General features: G+C 41.4%; 1 protein-coding gene across 1 annotated transcript; it reads left to right on the top strand.

Annotated features, from left to right (window-relative positions):
- The first annotated feature begins 8,174 nt into the window (after positions 1-8,174).
- slc3a2a (solute carrier family 3 member 2a) lies at positions 8,175-15,628 on the top strand. The gene is made up of 11 exons (XM_071527092.1): positions 8,175-8,285; positions 9,511-9,736; positions 9,917-10,104; positions 11,958-12,131; positions 12,340-12,434; positions 12,664-12,800; positions 13,296-13,405; positions 13,785-13,984; positions 14,178-14,255; positions 14,472-14,685; positions 14,809-15,628. Exons 2-11 carry the CDS (start codon positions 9,540-9,542, stop codon positions 14,946-14,948), a joined length of 1,533 nt encoding a protein of 510 aa, XP_071383193.1. The 5' UTR covers positions 8,175-8,285; positions 9,511-9,539; the 3' UTR covers positions 14,949-15,628.
- The last annotated feature ends 3,574 nt before the right edge of the window (positions 15,629-19,202 follow it).

Raw genomic sequence — 19,202 nt, 5'->3', positions numbered from 1 at the left:
TTTGGGAATTACCACATTATTATGGAGAAACTGGTATCAAACAATATCTACTATGTCATGCAGTCAAAACCTTCCCAAGGCCTTGACTGTGAAGCAGACTGGGTGGGAGTTTATATCCAACAGATACAGCTCAAAGGTCAGACTTCATCGCCAGTAGCAACACTTTCCTCTCTGGTAATTGCCTGTTAAATTGAAGGGAAAATGTGTAGCAGAGACAAATGAGGTAAATATTTAATTTGAGAGAACAAGTGTGGCTGGTGTGAACATATTTTGATAGAACTGACTGACTCACTTACAGATGGGTCATCGTTCCCTAACACAGCTGTAATGCATGTCCTTTTAACATATTTCAGCACATAGTTTTCTCATTTAAACACATCATTACTTTACCTTATGTCATTTTAACCCATCTTTAACACATGCTGTTTCATTTTTTAGTCACTTGCAGAAAAAAGTGGTACAACATTGTATGTTTTATCACAGCTGCTGTATCCTATAAAGCTGTGTCCACCATACACTGTCTACTTCAAAAGTATATATTACTGTTTAAAGATGTAAAGATGCTATTGTGCCTTCACAGCCAAAATGTAACCTGAAGGAACAATTTGAAGTAAAATGTTAAGTGAGAGAGAGAAAGCGAGAAGGAGAAAGCAGGCGAGAGAGAGAGAGGGAGAGACAGAGAGAGAGAGAAAGGGAGGCAGAAAAGGTATAGAGGAAAGGAAGAGAGATAGGAATCTTTCATTTCCGTTTTCTCAAAATTGTTCTTTCTGGCACGTATCACCTGTCTTCCTCCCTATTTTCTCCATGTTTCTGTCTCTACCGTCAGGCTTCATACCATCTCTCTCTCTCTCCCTCTATTTCTCTCTCTCTCTCTCTGTCTCTATGTCTGTGAATTGAACTGTTTGAAATTCCCCTCACAGATTAGATTAGAGAAGGCGGCATTCATGCATAACATGCTACTATTGTTTCCTGACAGAGAGAGGTGGAGAGGAGGGGGAGAAATGGAGGTAAAGAGAGAGAAAGAGAGAGACACAGACAGACAGACAGAGAGGAATGGAGGAGGGAGGGAACGAGGTTTGAGCAAGTGAAAAGGAGAGAAAAAACTGTAACAGTAGAACAAGCCAGGAAAGAGGATGGAGAGGGGAGAGTGAGTGAATGAGAGAGAGATGAATGTGGAAAGGGAGGGAAAGGGGGATGGAGAGAGAGAGAGAGAAAGAGAGAGAATTGCATTTTTATTTGAATGTCCGAAATGAGATTGTGAATATGAGAAATACCACCCTGAATTGGTGAAGAGGAAAAGACTGTGTGCTGCTGGAAAGTTTGTGTCAGTTTGCTACAAATTAAGAAACAGTTTGATTTAGTTCATTAAATTCTGATTTAAACTTTCATTGTCTCCATAGATAATGGCAACCTAAATAAAACGTAAGTTCTGTGGTTTGATTTCTTCAATTTGTACCACATCGAGTCTTATATTCAGAGATATTTTTATTTTTACTTTCACATCTCTATGAGGTACTTCTAAAGTGAATGTACGCATGTAATGTACTAATTGGTAGTTGCTTTGTGATGCGACAAAATGCTTTTGGCAACACTGGTTCACTTCCATTCATGCTAATACAGAGAGAGAGAGAGAGAGAGAGAGAGAGAGTTTCCCACTTTGAACAGTCTGGCCTTTGTCCATCTGAGAAAAGTAGGCTACACAGTCTAGAAAGAAAGAAAAAAGAAAGAAAGAACAAGAGGAAACGAGTGATATATGCAGACAGACAGATAGATGGAAGCAGAGAGAGGAAACAAAAAAGGTTTTTACCCCAATAACGAGGGAGAAAGTAAAGAAAAGCTAGAATGTGCATGCGTGTGTGTGTGTGTGAATCTATATATCTTTGCTTTACAAGTAAAACCCAGGGGGTTAATGTACACTTACAATATACCAATGGTTTCAGCACGAGAGAACATAAAATAATAGAATAACATGACATGAGCCAAAGTCCCTGTGATGCGTGTCCATTACATTGTTTTGTGTGTGTGTGTGTGTGTGTGTGTGTGTGTGTGTGTGTGTGTGTGTGTGCCTGCGGGAATGTGTATGTGTGTGTGAGAAAGTGTGCATTCATGGAAAGACCCCACTATCAACCTTGCCTGTAAATTATTTTCTATAAGTCTTATGCAGTACAGCCATCTAATATGGAGTTTTCTTTTTCCTAACAACTTTCTATTATTTCTTTACTGTATCCAAAAAATAAATATCTAATACATCCCCTTTGTTGACTGTATATTTGAAGGGAAAACAACAGGTTATCTGCCCTTCATCTATCTTTTTAAAAGCTCTAAAAAGTCAACCACTGAACATGGTGTTGAATGCAGTGTTAGGTTTTCTTTTTCACCTCTTTTTAGTATTTCTGTTGAGGAAAGGGACCTGAGCTACACTGCCTGTAAACTGTAGGATTACACGTTGCAGAGATCCTGAAACAATGAGATGAAAAGCACAAGGCCTCAGCCAAACTGGTCTAAACTGGTCTGGGTCGGCTCTGTTATTTTTTCATGCTCACGCTGTCTTGGAAAATAAACTCTCTGAGAGGGATCAGACAAGGGTTTATGGTGGGCCTCTCTCTCTGTGTATGTGTGTGTGTGTATGTGTGTGTGTGTGTGTGTGTGTGTGTGTGTATGGGTGTGTGTCTTCAGCACTGCAGACTATGTTTAATTTACAGAACAATGCATGCATCCGCAACACATCTACACAACTTTGCATCTCTAAAAAGTCAACTTTTCAGGATTTGAAAAAGACAAAACTGATTAGTTTTCCTATTGGCACCAATACTTTTGACATTTTGTAATTGATTACTACAGGTTTAGCACAAAAAAAACATACTTTTTGGCAATATGAAGCCCTCAATTAATAACTTGGATATGAACCTTGGGTATGCTTTGAGAATTTGCTCAAATGTAAAAAAAAAAAAATAGGTGTCAAGAAAATCTATTACACCAACTTTGTAAAAAATCTAATAGAATCAGCTGATGCTCATACTTTTCATTCTTAAAGTTAACACAATTTTCCCTAGTTTATAGTTTTCTATCTACTTGTATATGAGCATAAAACACTTTATGTGACATTTTTGCTGTTACAAACACTTACTAGTGTGTGCTGTGTGCTATTTTTTGTGTTGTTCTGAAACTGACGCTGAAGCAGTAGTGTACAGTAATCCCTGCCTGTTCCCCCGCCTGCCTGTGAGAAACTGTGAGCAAACAGACAAAGCCGTGCCCGCGCAGCAACTTTGCCCTCCTTTCCTCCTTCTCTCTTCCTCTGTGTGTGTGTGTGTGTAAGTGTGTATGAGCACTTGCAGATGGATTTAGTGATAGTGTCCACTCCCCCTCTGCCACAGGCATAAACAAGGTGCAGCTACACATGTTTTTCAACAGAACAGGTCTCTAGCACTGAGCCCCTTACAGCTCTCCTCTGTTTTAGCAATGAATCATTCCATCACTGTCCTCCTTCCACAAACCTAATATTGTCACTGTTGCTCTTTCATGTGCCATAATTGACAGCTGACATTGTCTCCCATTTGCAAGACATTTTTTACACGACCGTGGGAACCAAGCCAAGCCATGGGCTGTATTGTAAAGCTTCACATTTATTGTAAAAATGTCAAAAATTGCTTGGATGTCCATCAGTTTATCTTCTCAGGTCAGGCGTTTTAGAGATGTGAGGTTTCAGGTCAGTCTCAGGTTGAACACTGTGATTGACATTCTGGAAAGTGTGTATCAAGTGTGTGTGTGTGGTTGGGACTTAGGGAGCTTTAATTGGGAAAAGAAAATTTAAATAGACACACGTGCACACAGCCTTGCCAGAGCTGAGTGTGGTGTTTCCATTTATACCATTGGCCGTGTCGCGTTCCTAATTTTGCTCTGAATTTTGCTGCGCCCTCGCCCTCATAAACATGTTTACACACCCCGTCCTCTCTCTCTCTCTGTCTGTTCCCCTCGCTCTCTTTCCTTGAACCCCTCCCCCCTTTGTTTAGCCACGCCCCCTAATGCTTGTTTCCTTCACCCTGCCATCTCTCCCTCCCCAAGCTCCTTCTTTCCTCCCTCCTGCTCCACTCCCATCCTCCTACCTGCATCTACCCAACATCAATGCCTCTCCAAACATTTCCTCTCAGAAGTGGAGCAACAGTGCATGATAGCTACATCTGTCATTTATCCAAATGGATCAGTGAGCTGAGGCTTTGAATCTCTCAACGTTTATCACCCACCCCTCTCTCTCTCTCCCTCTCCCTCCCATCTTTCCTGGAAATCTTCTCCACTGAAATCTACGAAAGCAGAAAACCCATGAAAACAGTCTGAAAAAGAAGGGATGGTGAATGAGAGTGGCCTCTTTTTAATTTTTTATATCTGATCAACAGTACGCATGCTCACACCAGCCAGCAGTCAACAGCTCCGTCACTGCCTGATGCTGCCAAGCACACACACGCACACACGTGATCGACAGGCGCAGTTAAAAACAGAAACAGATGGCGTGTGTTTGAGTTTGAGCAAAGGGAGAGAGAGAGAGGGAGAGAGATAGTGTCTCAACGTGTTTTCAGAGCCTGGGTTGGGAGCAATATTTAGGTCGAGGAAGATCTGCAGGGTCAAGCAACTAGTTTGGAGATTGTTGGTTTCATCAGCTGAAGTTTTCTGACTGGGCAGTTCTATATTTGTGAGACACACAGCCAGTCGCATCATGTTGCCATGGCATTTGCAAAACCGTACACTGGTTGAATAATACAGGTTCTCAAATGTTTTCATGTCAGACCCCCAAATAGACACACATTCAGGTGAGGGACGCCCATTTGATACATATGGGAAGATTTTTGCTGTTGATTTTGTATTGAATTGTAAAACTGTCTGAACTACACATGGTGACATAATAGAGGTGAGAGTGAAACCTATGACTAGAATAAACATTAATATTAGTAAATTACATACAAATTTAAACATTTTTAAACACTTTGCTGGAGACCCCATAGAAACTCATAAGGGGCTCCTGGGGATCCTGGGCCCCACTTTGAGAACCACTGAAATAAACACTATAGACTAGTGTGTTAGTAGCCTAAAAATGGCTAGCCTCTATTTTGTTAGACTGGCCTACAAAAGAGATTGCAAATGCATAATGAAAAAATGAATGAAAGGGGTAGAAATCACTCTTCCACTATATGATTTTTTTTTATTTGGTCATTTGGATTGGAAATTTCAGTTTTGTTCTGCAGCAAAACAAGTCACAACACTCCGCTTCACTGAGAAAACACCTCAGGGCTTTGGGATAGAGGCTTAATGCACACATTTGCACACTCAAGCACACACATGCACAGGTACAGTCCAACCAGTTCCAAGTGGTGTATCATGTCCCTGCATTTGCCTAAACCTCACCACATAAACATGTGGTGAGAACAACTCATCCTCCTCTGTATTTCTTCTTTTTTTTCACCATGTCTCTGTACCCACCCCCTACCTCTCTTGCTCTTATGTATCTCTTTCACCCTGGGGAGAGAGCGAGAGAGCGAGAGAGAGAGAGAGCGAGAGAGCGAGAGAGCGAGAGAGAGAGAGAGGAGAGAGAGAGACGGTAGAACAGGCTGGAGGGAAAGGACAAAGATACTCTAAGCATTAGGTTCTGCCCTCTTGATGTCATTCTCTCTCTGTCTTGCAACCACCCTGCCAGCCCAACAAGAACAGAAACAAACAGACCCAACAAGCAGCATGGAGGGGGGTGGGGGGTATGGGAAGATAGAGAGATGTGGTAGAAGAGATAGAGTTTGCAATTAGATTAGTAAAAATAGAATAGAATGGTTGTTTGTCTGTATGATCAAGAGCAGCACTGTTATCAGTCAGTCATAAAATGTTTTACTTGTCCCTTCCATCAGTTACTCTTTTCAGTCAGTGGATCTGATCCAATCCAATCAACGTTCCTTGCAATTGAAATGAGCCCCGAAACTTTCCCACAATTCAATAAGCTACCATTACCATCAGCAAAAACAAATACTATTCTGGAAGCAGCTTTGCACCTGAAAAAGTGAAAAAAATACTAACCAGAACTATTGCCCACCCTGTTTTAAAAAGCACTGTGTAATATGACCTTGTTTGTCCTCACAGTAATATTATTCCTATAACCCGTAGTTACATAATCAATAACCCCTGACCCCTTTCATGAGCATGTCCCAGCATTTGACTGACTCTCAGGTTGCGTACTGTACTGCCCATGACTGAGGTAAACAACAACAACAACAACAACAACATCCTCCTTCTCCTACTCATCACTATCATGATAATTAATGATACCACTATTAACCATTACATTAATACAGTCAGAAACAGCACTTTATGTATACATGATGTAAACATTTCTTCTTTCCTAGAAGCCTGCTGTTACTGTATGTTCTCTATGAAGGTCACCAGCAGCTGAGGAATGCATATGGCCACAAGCAGGGACGGGGGGTTACTTTTGAAATGACAGCTATTACACAGGACTGATGTTCTGTAGAAAATTGTAATTTGTATTATAACCTACTAGACTACCTTCAGTTACTTTGCCTTTACTCCAAGCTTGATAGAATCAAAACAGACATTTCATTCTAATTTTACAGACTTTCATTGATTAGATTTATCATAACCCTTTCCAAAACTATTTTTATTATCATTAATTCAACATTAGTAAAATGATGTCTGTATGTATTTATATCAATGATCACACAGCCACAATAACAACTACAATCTCTTCTGACACATGGAAATAAAACAGCAACATCATCAACAACAACAACATGGTGGGAACTGACAGGCTATTTTTGTCAAGGACCCTCAAACAGATACATGGCTTAGGCCACGGGCTTCCATTTGATGAAACTTTGTACCAGAGATCCCTTCTGAGAACATTTTTGTTATAACAGGACAGGGCGTCTCTGGCCCCTGTTACAGGAGAAAATAGATTAGATCACTTCCTTGTTTCCCCTATGCAAACATCAATTGTTGGTGCAATTCATCAAAATTTCACTATGCGCTTTACATACATTTCACCCAGTTGTGACAATTGTAAAAGTCACACTTTGACTTTAATTGCACTACTGTTGCTCACTGGTTGGTTTGTCGTATTGTAGAGTCAGCGTGATCACTCATCAGACTAAATGGATTAATCAGTGAAGGTTTGGCTAAGTGTTGATGAAGCAGAAACACTAGTGATGCAATTGATGTTTGCATAATGCTAAAAAGTAAAGTCAGGGAAACAGCAGGAGGACCTGGGGAGGAAGTGGGGTTAGAAATGAGATTAGTGAAGAACAGAATGGATATTTAAGTATCCACTAATCAGCAATACAATAGACTATTGGCCCCACTCGCCTTGATAGGAACCAATCAATCTATTCATCAATTCATTACGGGTTGATGACTGGCTGTGACTTTTATGATGTTTTCTTTTTGAAAAATATATTTGCAACCCTAGACTGATTTTGTTAGCTACTGTAGACAAATTTAACAGAATTTATTGAGTGGAACTTATGCGCTGTCATGGGAAAGCTCTACAGTCAGCTGTGGACCATAGCCTGGGGAGGCTAACTGGCTTCCACCTCCAAACCATCTCTGTTAGCTTCTATTCATATCCTGGGTAGCAAGGACAATGATACCCCATAGCCTTAATTGAAAAAATAGTCTCCCCAGTCTATCCCTGGCTATAGCAGTGAAAGCCTTACACTGCATGCCCATTGTACAAACTGGGCCAAAGGTTGAGGGTTTAACAGTTACTCTGTCTGAAGATAAAACTTCTTATCAAGACACAGTGAAACTTTGCACTGGACTTCGAACAAATAGGATGATGTGAGCATTAGCATCTCACATACATCAAAAATAGGAATTATTTGTAGAATAGAATAGAATAGAATAGAATAGAATAGAATAGAATAGAACAGCTAACACTTCTTCTGGCACTAAATTGGTCTCAGGATGCTGATAAAAAAAGTTTTTGTGGAATAAATAAGCATGTTTTGTTGGGTTGTTTTTAATGGCTTGGGAACCTAAAGAATGTATGTCCTTGGAGCAAAGGAGGTACAGTTTGTTGTTTTGCTTTTCTGGGAAGAGAGAGAGAGAGAGAGAGAGAGAGAGAGATCATTGGGTCCTCCCAGCTTGGTAGGCGGAGAAACTAAGGCAATTATAAATACAGACCAAGCCCATTCTTTGTAATGAGATTAGTGGACAACTAAAGGATAGCCTACAGGGCTGAGGAAAAATAATTTCTTCTCAAGAAAACTGGACGGATTTTACCCTGCTTTTTTCAGGTAATTGGTTGTTCTACTTACTCCATCGGATGTGGTGCCATTAAGTGGATATTAACACAGAACTGAAGTGTTTTAGATTCAAAGAGGGAGGTTCAATGTTGCTACTGCCTCGTGTCCCGGCAGATGATGTAAAGTGACGGGCTCAATTTCATCATCTCTCTCGAACAAAACAAGTTAACTAGTTAACGTTATACACCCACATTTTATCGAACTAACGTTAAATCGATTGATATTCGTTTTTTCTCATTCGTCCGACAAGTAGGTTGGGGAAAAAATACGAGTTTCTGGGATATCTTTTTATTACGTTAAAGCGGAAATTGGAGCGTTGTTTTTCGCCTCGCGTACCTCGATGATATGTGGAGTGACCAGTGCCAAGCCGTGGAAAGAAAAAGAGGCTTCCGCTAAAAAAAACAACAACAACTAACGTTAAATAAAATCGCTATTTTTGTGTAATGTAATGTGCCAAAGAGAAAATACGCCGAGACATTTTAGGAGTAAGCTGGATGCTGCTTGTAGCCTAGGTTAACTGTTAATTGATGAGCGCAGTTTCGTCAGACAACCGTTGAACATTTGGTTTGTCAAAATTTTAGTTCTAGCGGCAAATGATATTATAAAACACGATATGAAATTTAAAGGAACGTTCAAATGGGTTTAGGTTTTTCTGTTTTTTTTCCCAGACTTTTCTCACATACTTGTTTCCGGTTAAGCTAACAGAAGCTAGCAAGGTGAACGTCAGAAGCCGAGTGTTGAGCTGTCCTTCTCTGTGGTTATTATCCCGCGTTAGCAGTTTAATTTCTGCATTGGGCCTAATATTTGAATTTGAATTGTTTCGGGTTTTTTTGCTGCATAGATATTACTTCCACGCTTCAACTAGGAGTGAGTTAACTAGTGTGAGAACCGTAGAACAGCTGATGCTTAGTTTCATCTCTGGTCATTTTACCAGAGATGAAACTACGGGTGGCTAGTTAATTCTGGGTTTTTTCCCAAGAACACCACCTCTAGTTTCCACAAGAGTCCTATTTTCACCATTATTTCTCCTTTTGCTCCCATTCTGTGGTCATATATTTTGCTTTTAAACAAGGTTCTGTGCAGTGTTAGACCCCACACTCTTCCTGGCCTTTTTCAAAAGAACAAGAGACAAATCAACTTGACCATTAATCACATGTTTTTTCCTTCTGCCCTCTCCTCCCTTCTCTCTCCCCCTCTTTTCCCTTCACCTCTAAAGAAATTGAACAAATCAAGACTTGAACGAAGATGAATAAGGACGCTGAGATCGACATGAAGGACGTGGAGCTCAATGAGCTGGACCCGGAGAAGACGCCCATGACCGGCGCTCTGCAGCTCACAGGCGGGGAGAAGAACGGCAGCGTCAAGCTGAAGGTTCCTGAGGACGAGGTCAAATTCACCGGCCTGTCCAAAGAGGAGCTGATGAAGGTGGCCGGCACTCCAGGGTAAGAGCTCATAGATGGAGGAATAGATCTCCCGGGTTTCTGCTGGACACATAAGACTTGATGTTGGTGTCCTTGCAGATTCTTTTGTGATTGATTATGTTAGTCTTGAATTGGTTGTTTAGCAGCATGTAATCAATGATCATCCTAACTATTTTTTTCTCTCTCCGCTCCTCTGTGTAGGTGGGTGCGAACCCGTTGGGTCCTCCTGGTGCTGTTTTGGCTGGGCTGGCTGGGCATGCTGGCTGGAGCCGTAGTGATCATCGTCCAGGCCCCCCGCTGTAAACCCATCCCCACGATGAACTGGTGGAACGAAGGCCCCCTGTACCAGATCTCTGACCTGCAGGCCTTCTCTCCCGAGGGAATTAAAGGTATATTATGTGTCCAGTATGTAAAGAATGGGGAAATTGGCAAATTTTAAACGCTCACATGGACAGACATAATCAGTGTTGAAATTGAACTGTGAGAATAAGGGAGAGCTTAACCATGGTTTTCTCACAGGTAGATACTGCATTCATGTACTATTTATCCTTTTTTTTTTTTTTTAAGAAATGTATGTAAGGCAACAATGATACATGTTTGTGATTCAAAGCTAGGCCAGTGGAAGTGTCCATGATTTGTTGTCTAAGATAACCTAATGAACAGCTTTTATAACACTAGGCTATCAGAGTAAACCTAAGAAATAGAATCTTTAAATACATGTAGGACAGGTTTGGCCTTGTCTCGTAGCTAGTAGGCGTTTCATGAGTATATTGCGTCAGACACGCCTTTGTAGTATTTTCAGATTCCACTCTGAGTGACTGACAGCCAATCTACAGTATGTATCCCAAACAGTTAGATACAGGCAGATACAGATTAGATACTGTACCTGTATGGAAAAAATATAACAGTTTTCTAGAGTAGTCACTATTTTGTATGTGCTTTACTTTATAAAATTGGACTGAGAGGATGGGAATTTCCAGGGTGAATGTATATATTTTTTCAGACATTTAATGGTAATGGAGATAACCTGTCTTCCTGCTGTTTCCCTGTTATTCTCTGTTTTTGGTGTCATCCTGATCCCATCCCAAACACAAAGCAAACCCTCACAAATGTAAAGGCAAAACAAGGCTATGAGTTTATTTTTTACAAAGAGCTGTCTGGCCTTAGTGTGGTAACCCACACTCTAATGCATGAGGGATTAGTCTTGTGACCAGGTCTTGCGTTTCCTCAGATCTGCCCGGTCTATTCCAGCTGGCTGGATACCAGACTGCTGACTAGGCCAACACGTCGTGACTCAAGGTCTAAAAGGGCAAAAAAATCATACGAGTCACCTCTTTCATATCTCTCCCGCTCAAAGAACTGAGGTTGAGGGTTAACCAACCCAAGACACTTCTGCTTAGTTGTATGAAGATATCTCTAAGTACAGTCTTTTGGCCTATTTGAATCAAAAGCCTGAAGCTCAGATGGATTTTGGAAAAGCCATGTGTCATCTCTTTCATATCTCACTTAGCTGTTGATTCCCTCCATCATCCCATGACGGTTGGGATATTTTTTTTTTTCCTTAAAATTCAGATCAGAACTTTTCTCTCTGTAATAGAGATTTATCATATTTTTTATTAAATGTCCCCCAAGGCGTTAATATAATATATATGCATACAACATAATCCAATTTTATCACAAGCTTAGAGACTGCTTCTTTGGATTGTAGCTTTGCTCAAACACAGTGCGCAATAAAAGTAGTCCAATTATCAGTCTAAATTGTTGCGCCTTTAATAGCACATTCGATTTTGCCTTGAATCTTTCAGCTTTTTAAGAGTAACAGGCAGTGAGGACACAGGCACTGGCGTTTGAGAAAAGGCAAATTACTAGGGTGCTCTCGGGTTTCCAGCAGGCCCTGGGCAGCATTCCAACAAGCACACGTGACTCAGAGTTGTTCTCACATGAAGGACCTCCTTGTACTCTGCCTTTACATGGCCAGCAGAGGGTGTGGAGGGAGTCGCTCACATGCTGCTGCCATGAGTCAATACTGCTCCAAAAGAACACCACTATTTATCCTTTACCTCCCCTCTTCTTCCTCGCCTGTATCCTAACTCAAACTGTCTCTGATCTTTCTCTCCTTTCTCAGTCTCCTGCCCTCTCTTACCAACCCCTTGACCCTGCCACTTTTCACACATTCATTTCTCTCTTACCCATTGTGAATTTCTCACTAAAATGGTCTCTTTCTTTCTCCCTCTCTCTCTAGGTGTCGAGGACAAGTTGGACAATGTGAACCAGTTGAAAGTGAAAGGCCTGGTTCTCGGCCCTCTCCACACGGTCCAGGCCAACCAGCTGAACACCCTGAACTTCGAAGAGATCAACCCGATCCAGGGAACTGAGAAGCACCTCGTCAACCTGCTGGAGAAGGCCCACAAGAAGGGTGGGTAGCCTCAGAAATGTTATCCATATAGCTGAAACAAATCATTTGGGTGTGAAAGTCCATACCAACATTTTGATTTTTGGACTGTCCAAGCCCATAAGAATAACATTTTATCAGTGGAAGACATGATTTAATAAAGTGATTTAGCTCTCCAGACTAAAAAACTCAGGATCCCGTAACTTGAATTCTGTTGTACTTTTTCTGTTAGGTATTTCTGTGGTGCTGGATATGACTCCGAACTACATGGGTGGTGCACCTTGGTTCAGCAGTGGTGATGTTGCAGATGTACTGGGGAAACTCATGGTAAGAGAGACACACACATACACACACACACACACACACACGCACAAGTTAAAGAGGTTATTTAGATACATTTTAATAGCAAACACTTAAGATAGGGAAGTCGAATCCCTTAGTTTTATGAGAGTGAGAGCGCTGCAGGTTTTAATGTTCTCATTTAATGGTAAGAATGAATGCAAGTGGAATTTTCTCCCTGGTTATAGTAACGGCAATGTGCATGTTTGTCTCCCAGGCTGCATCGCAGTACTGGTTCAAGGTGGGGGTTGATGGCATCAAGGTGTCGGGTCTGAGCGCCGCCTCCTCCACTCCTGATTGGTCAAAGCTTCAGGCCGCCGTCCAGGGCAACCGCACCGAGGACACCAAGAACAGGTAACCAAGGCTGACAGCTGAAGCTCCCCGTCCCGTTGTTGCATTGCACTTAAATGGAAAAAGTTTTACAGTTTGCAAGTGATTTTTAGTAGCATCAGTAAAAGGTCAGGAGGCTTTGCAGACAGGTTGGAGTGTATTGTGTTCTGGAGGAAGGCGGAGATCAGAAGCATTCCAGCACAGCGGGGGATTAGGGGGTCCGGGGGCTTGGAGGGACCAACGAGGAAAGAATCCACAGGCCAGTGGGGCTGAAACTCTCAAACTCAAACTGTGTGATGGTCGAGCGACACCTTGTGGAGGGGTTGAGGAATGACACTAGTTGACCCACAAATCGGATTTCATCCTCTGCCATTTCAAGAAGCCAGTTAGGCAGATATTCAGGGGGAAAAGAATTCTATGCATTTCTTGACATTTTCTAGCTAATAGACTAATGGGTGTCTCTCAGCTTTTCAGTCCCTCTGTCATAAGACTGAACTGACCACATTCCTCTCCTCTCAGGGTGCTGATGGGTGTGGTGGAAGGCATTTCGGCCACAGAAGTGTCTCTGCTCCTCAATACCTCGGGTGTGGATCTCATCCTGTCTGACCTGCTCAGCGCCGAAAACGGAGGTAGGCTGGAATACCCGCTTTATCGTCTGTCACTAGGAGCTCTTTTTTATTTTCTATTTTTTTTATTAATTTGGACACCGTACCCCATACATTTTTCTGGGGGATTGCTATTTTCCCTGCATTTGTCCTCATTCTGTTAATTTAATCAGCCCCTTCCTTCCTTATTCAGATAAATGCTGGGGTTTTTTCTTAATACAGTATAATATGATTGGCCTAGGATCAAATCCTGTGTCTCCTGCTCTACTTTCCCACTGTCTAAGTAAAGACCAAAAAATTGCTAAAGGGTAGCAGACTGTTCACTCTCTGTATGAAAACAAGAAGATGGTGTATGATGGTACATTGCATTCCAACTGACCATTCTCTACCCGTATGTCTCCAGGAGTGCAGCGCGCCCAGGACATCAACACCCTCCAGTCTGATCAGAGGAGTGTGGGCTGGGGCCTGGGTGCCGCCACTAAGGATCACCTGTCCAAGATGGCAGGGACTCCGGCCCTGGTCCGGCTCTACCAGCTCCTGCTGTTGACCATGCCCGGCACCCCGGTGTTCACCTACGGAGACGAGATCGGCCTTCAGGCACAGGTAAACGATGAATTGACTTTTCAGCAACCATTTTTTAAAAATGTCTCTGAGAACATGGTTTCAGTGGCACACAAAAATGTCATGCAATAATCATGGAAGAAAGTGTCCAAATGTATTATTTCTCTCATGTCCAGCTGTGAAAGGTTGTAACCTTTTTTTTTTTTTTTTTTTGTCCTCTTTGTACCTCCATCAGGGTGCAGAAGCTCCTGTGATGCTTTGGGACACAGAGGAGGAGCCTGCCAACGGAGCTGTTGTGAATCAGACTGCTGAGGTAGGTTGTGTGTGTGTGTGTGTGTGTGAGAGGGATACACTCATCTGTCTGATTTTGTCATTTATGTCTGAAGTTCTCTGAATTGGCTGTAATGCGGGAAGGAATTTCCTCATTAAGAACAAGAAACTAGCGAGTACACGATCAAAGGCATTTCTTTGCTTCCACCATTTATTTATTTTTTTTTTAAAAACCATCCCATAATTCTCCACCCCGCAGGCCGAGAGGAAAGAGCGCGTGGCTTGCCGGAAGTGGTTCAAATCTGTCAGCGACCTGCGAGGGAAGGAGCGCTCTCTCCTCCACGGCGACTACCACCTCCTCCAGTCGTCCGCCTCATCGCTCGCTTTCCTCCGTCTGTGGGACCAGAGCGAAAGATACGTGACGGCGGTCAATTGGGGCACAACGGCCGCAACACTCACACTGACACCCACAGGTAAAATGTGTAGAAAACGAGTGTTCTTATGTGTTGTTGTTTTTTATTATTTCTTAAAGGGGCAGTAAGACTCTTTTTGTCCACCATTTTGAGAGTTTGACACCCCCTTCTTTCCCTCTCTAGGTGACTTGGAGTTGCCAGAACATGCGAAGGTGAAGCTGTCCACTGATCCAGATCTGGCAGCAGACTCCACAGTCAAACTGGACAAAATCACCCTTGGGCCTGGACACGGGGTCCTGCTGGTTTTCCCCTTTACCGGCTAAAGAGGGCGCCACATTACAGCAAAACTAGGGTAGATTAGTTCTGAGATGAAACTAAACTCAACCCTAGCCCTTGGTGTAGGAATAAGCTAGAAGATGCAAGAGATACAGGACTTTTTTTACCACTCTATGTAGGATTGTGTATCAGTTCAGTCAGGACATAAATGAAACTAAGGATTAGAGCAAATGGAAAAACCGGCAGTGCAGGTAAAGAAATTGTAGGCCAGTACAAACTCAGTACTCTCTGAATATTGGATTTTTAAAAAGCAAACTTTTTTGTGTGTTAGTAAAAGATGCAGCTTCTCCAGACATGCATTATTCAAACGAGTCTGTTTTTGTGAGTTTATTGTTTCTAGTTAGCCCAGTGTGTTTCTTACAAGACATTCCATTCTCGTTCTTTTGGGCATTTCTTTTAAGACATCTGTTTTGTTTTTTTTATTCATTTTAAGAAATGTTTTAGTAATGCATTTTATTTTTGTTTCATGGACTTTCCATTTGCACTGAAATGCATGTATCGCACAGGAAAAACAAGTTAAAACTTTGAGCATGTGTGGTGACTCAGTTTGAACATGTAAAAGTATTTTTTAGTGAGTGCTGGTAAACAAAATTACTGCCGCTGGCTTCAAGTCCTGACTGTTAACTGAATTGAATTGGAAATGAATAAACAAAGTTCTTGTACTGACTACTGCTGACTCTTCGTGTGTGTGTGTGTAAAAAAAAATTAGTTCTTTGTTTAAGTCTGGGTGTGACAGACCATCCATTATGCTGTAGATTAGAGACTTTTCTAGTACATACAGGTGTGTGTAAGTGTGTCATACAAAGATGTTTTCAGAGGAAGCAAGTATTTGATCACCCTACACATAGATGGCTTTTACAGGTGCAAGATGGCAACATGTACATAGTGCACACGCACACGCGTTTCACTATATGGGTCATACGCTCACTACTCCTTTCTTAAAATAACTATAATTTTAAACTTAAACCCCCACCTTAAAATGGCCTGCTTTCAAAATTAGGAGCAGGGAAAATGTCTTGTAATGCCAGAAACCTACTGAAAGCACTTTTACCCCTTTAGCCAGATAACTTTTAATAAGCCCTTTAAAAATACTTAAATACTGGTATATAAATATTTTTTAACTCTCTTGACACATTTAGGCCATGTTCGTCACCCAGAGGTTCCCATTACTGTCCACAGTCAGTTACCAAGTGGAATTGTTCTCCTAAATTTATCCTAAGTTGCTAAAGAGTTCATTTTAATCAACTGGTGCTGTGATGAAAATTCAGGAGGATTTTCTACATTTTTTATGTATTTATATGTCATTTTTTAGTGACTCAATTGACATAATAAAAAATGCCATGGAAGATGAATTGACATTTAAAGGGAAAAAAAAGACTTACACTGAACCTGAAGATTATTTGTACGTCTGTTTCTCTGTGTTAATGTGGCCTCTCCATACATCCTACATAGGCTAATCTGAAATAAACAATTTTGAAAGCAATTATTTCCTCTAATAACAATACAAAATGAACTGATTTCCAGAGGATACTGCGTGAGAGAATTTGAAAATGGGCCGTTTTCTTATGAAATTACTATTCCAGTAGAAAGGATGCTACATCTGATAGAATTTAACGGTTTGGAAAATAATCTGCCGCTGCTTAGATGGAGACATTACTGACAGTGGAGGAGGAACTGCTGTGATGTAAAGCCATGATGTTCACACAGTTCCACTATATTGTATTTATGATGCATCCTGTTGTTTGTTGTATATGAAAATGCAGCCGTCGTCAAGCTGGCAGGTTCCTCTCCTCTGTGGCTTCATTATCTACACCGCTGACTTGCATTGTGGATATATTTTTGTGAATTTGTGCACTGTCAAAAAGTTCGGCAGGCAGCTTAAAGAAACTTCAGATCTCTGAATCTTGCAAGTATTTGTTTCAGAGAGCACGCTTTGGACTGAGCAAACAGTATGTTCCTGCTGCTTGATGAACTAAACTGAACATGCCTTTTTTAAAGAGTTAAAATTTTGTAGCAGAAGAAATAAGAGGTTACTTTAAACAAGCAAGCTTTTTGCCCTCAACCAAGAAAAATGATCACTCCAGTTTTTGCCTCTTTACACTGGCTACCAGTCTGTTTTAGAATTGATTTTAACATTTTACGCATTACTTTTAAGTCACAATGGATAACTACAGTATCAGTCCTTGAACCCCATATGAGCTGGAGCCCAGCCTGAGACCTTTGGGCCGACCATTCCCATGTCTAGTTTAAAATTAAATTGTGATCTCACTTTTGATACCAGAGTACTTAGACTTTGGAACGACCACAGACTGTAAAAAAGTGACGAGCAAGATCAGTATCTTCTTTTAAATCACTTCTTCAAAACCACTTTTATAGACTTGCTTTTATGTAGTTGTTTCTACTGTGGTAATTGTGTCCCATTGCCACTTTTTTTCTTATTACACTACCCACAGTGACAATCTACCATTTAACGTATTGTGAAAAATGTTGCATTATCTCTTTAAAGTCAAACCCTGAAATGTCATATTATATCTTTAAAGTTGAACCAATGTGTTGATTTTTCACCAGTGCTTCTGTGTCTGTCTGTACTGCCATAAAACATGACGATCTATCACGCAGACCCACTGATTTGAAGCAGGTGAACCGGCCTCTTGTGGAAACATCCCTTTAATAGCTGGAAGTGCACTCTTGTTCTCAGCAGAGTTTCGGGGTCTCGGTGCAATACGGGGCCGCCGTGCCGCTGCGGTGCCGCTGGGGAGGTTTGAAGTTCACGATACCGGGAATCAGAGTTCGCCCCGCCGCCTCTCTCCCACGCCGCTGCGAAACCCAACCACCGGCTCCCCCACCGCCGCGCACAGTCATGACCGACTCTCAGTCTTAGTCTGACACACACACACACACACACACTCACACTCACACCATTTACATCACTGTGACATGAAGTGACATGACCTTTCAGCAGCTTTTAATGGAGCACTGCAGTGTTTAAAGCACTGAGGTGCAAACTATGTTTTACGATACATGTTTTTTTCATTGATGTAATGTTAGTAATGTACTGTAATTTACTCCTTAGTGGAAAACCCTCTCCTTTAAAACCCTTAAGACTCAGTTTTTGACTGAAAACAACTGTATATACCTAATATTCAAATATATTTCATATATCAAGTTGCTACACTCAGTATACTCACTTAACAAATCATAATCTACTACTGAGTCTTGTTTGTTTGAAAGAAAAGTGAAAAATTGCCATTAGCGTGAAATAATTCAATTAGTTTCCAATGCAAATCAACTTGTTTCATGAATTTTCTTCAAATGCTTTATTCTTCCTTATTATATCATATTTTGAAGTGAAAACTGGTACCTATAGCTATGGCGTATTATTATAAGCTTCATAACCAAATGAATACATTTGTATGTGTGCAATGCAAATCGAGCTAGAATGCAGAGAAGCGAGACTGCTCCATCGATAATGAATGAGAATCTGACTTTGGGGCGCACAATGTTTGAACTTTTACATCCAAATGAGTTTAATTCCATATTTTTAACCTTTGTTTACCGAGGGTCATGCATGCTTTTTTTCCAGCGATGCCTTGTTTCACATTCATACAGTTTCACACCTGTTAAAGTGCCTTGTGCCTCGCTCAACTACCAGGGTTGAGCGAGAGGGGAGCGTTACTTATTCACTTTCCCCACCCACATTCTCAGTCTTCCAGTCACAGTTCGCTCCTCTAACCTCCACCCACAATTATTATTCGTGCCACAGAATGCACCTGTATCGCCACAAACCACCTGCTACTATCGTAATCAGTAATATCATAATTGTCATGTTCTCATCATGTCAGTGGAGTGTCGCTGTGCCGCCATGTGCAGCTCATGACTGTCTGTCTCTTACTGTACAGCCTGTACAACCCTTGTTTTCTGATTGGCGATGATGCATCAATTGAAATGTTATTATGGGTTTTGCATCTGACCGTGCAAAAGTTTCAGTTCAAATATATGAATTTTCCCCCAAACTTGAACTCAACTTTTTCCGCAACAGCAGTGATCCGCACTCTCTGTTGTGAGCGAGAATGAAAAGACGCAAGCAAAAATAATCATCAGTGATCATCTATATTTTTATCTTATCGACATCACACCATGTAATTATACCTCACAAGCCAAGCACAAAATGTCAAAATCACTTGTGTGTCTATGTACTGTATGTGTGTGTGTGTGTGTGTGTGTGTGTGTGTGTGTGTGTT

This window comes from Centroberyx affinis, unplaced genomic scaffold (genome assembly GCF_046629955.1).
Source record: "Centroberyx affinis isolate AG114_WGS23_722 - 3 ecotype Tasmania unplaced genomic scaffold, CSIRO-AGI_Caff_v1 ptg001493l_1, whole genome shotgun sequence".
Lineage (NCBI taxonomy): Eukaryota > Metazoa > Chordata > Actinopteri > Beryciformes > Berycidae > Centroberyx > Centroberyx affinis.
Note: the sequence above shows the minus strand (reverse complement) of the source record. Positions and strands in the feature narration are given on the sequence as shown.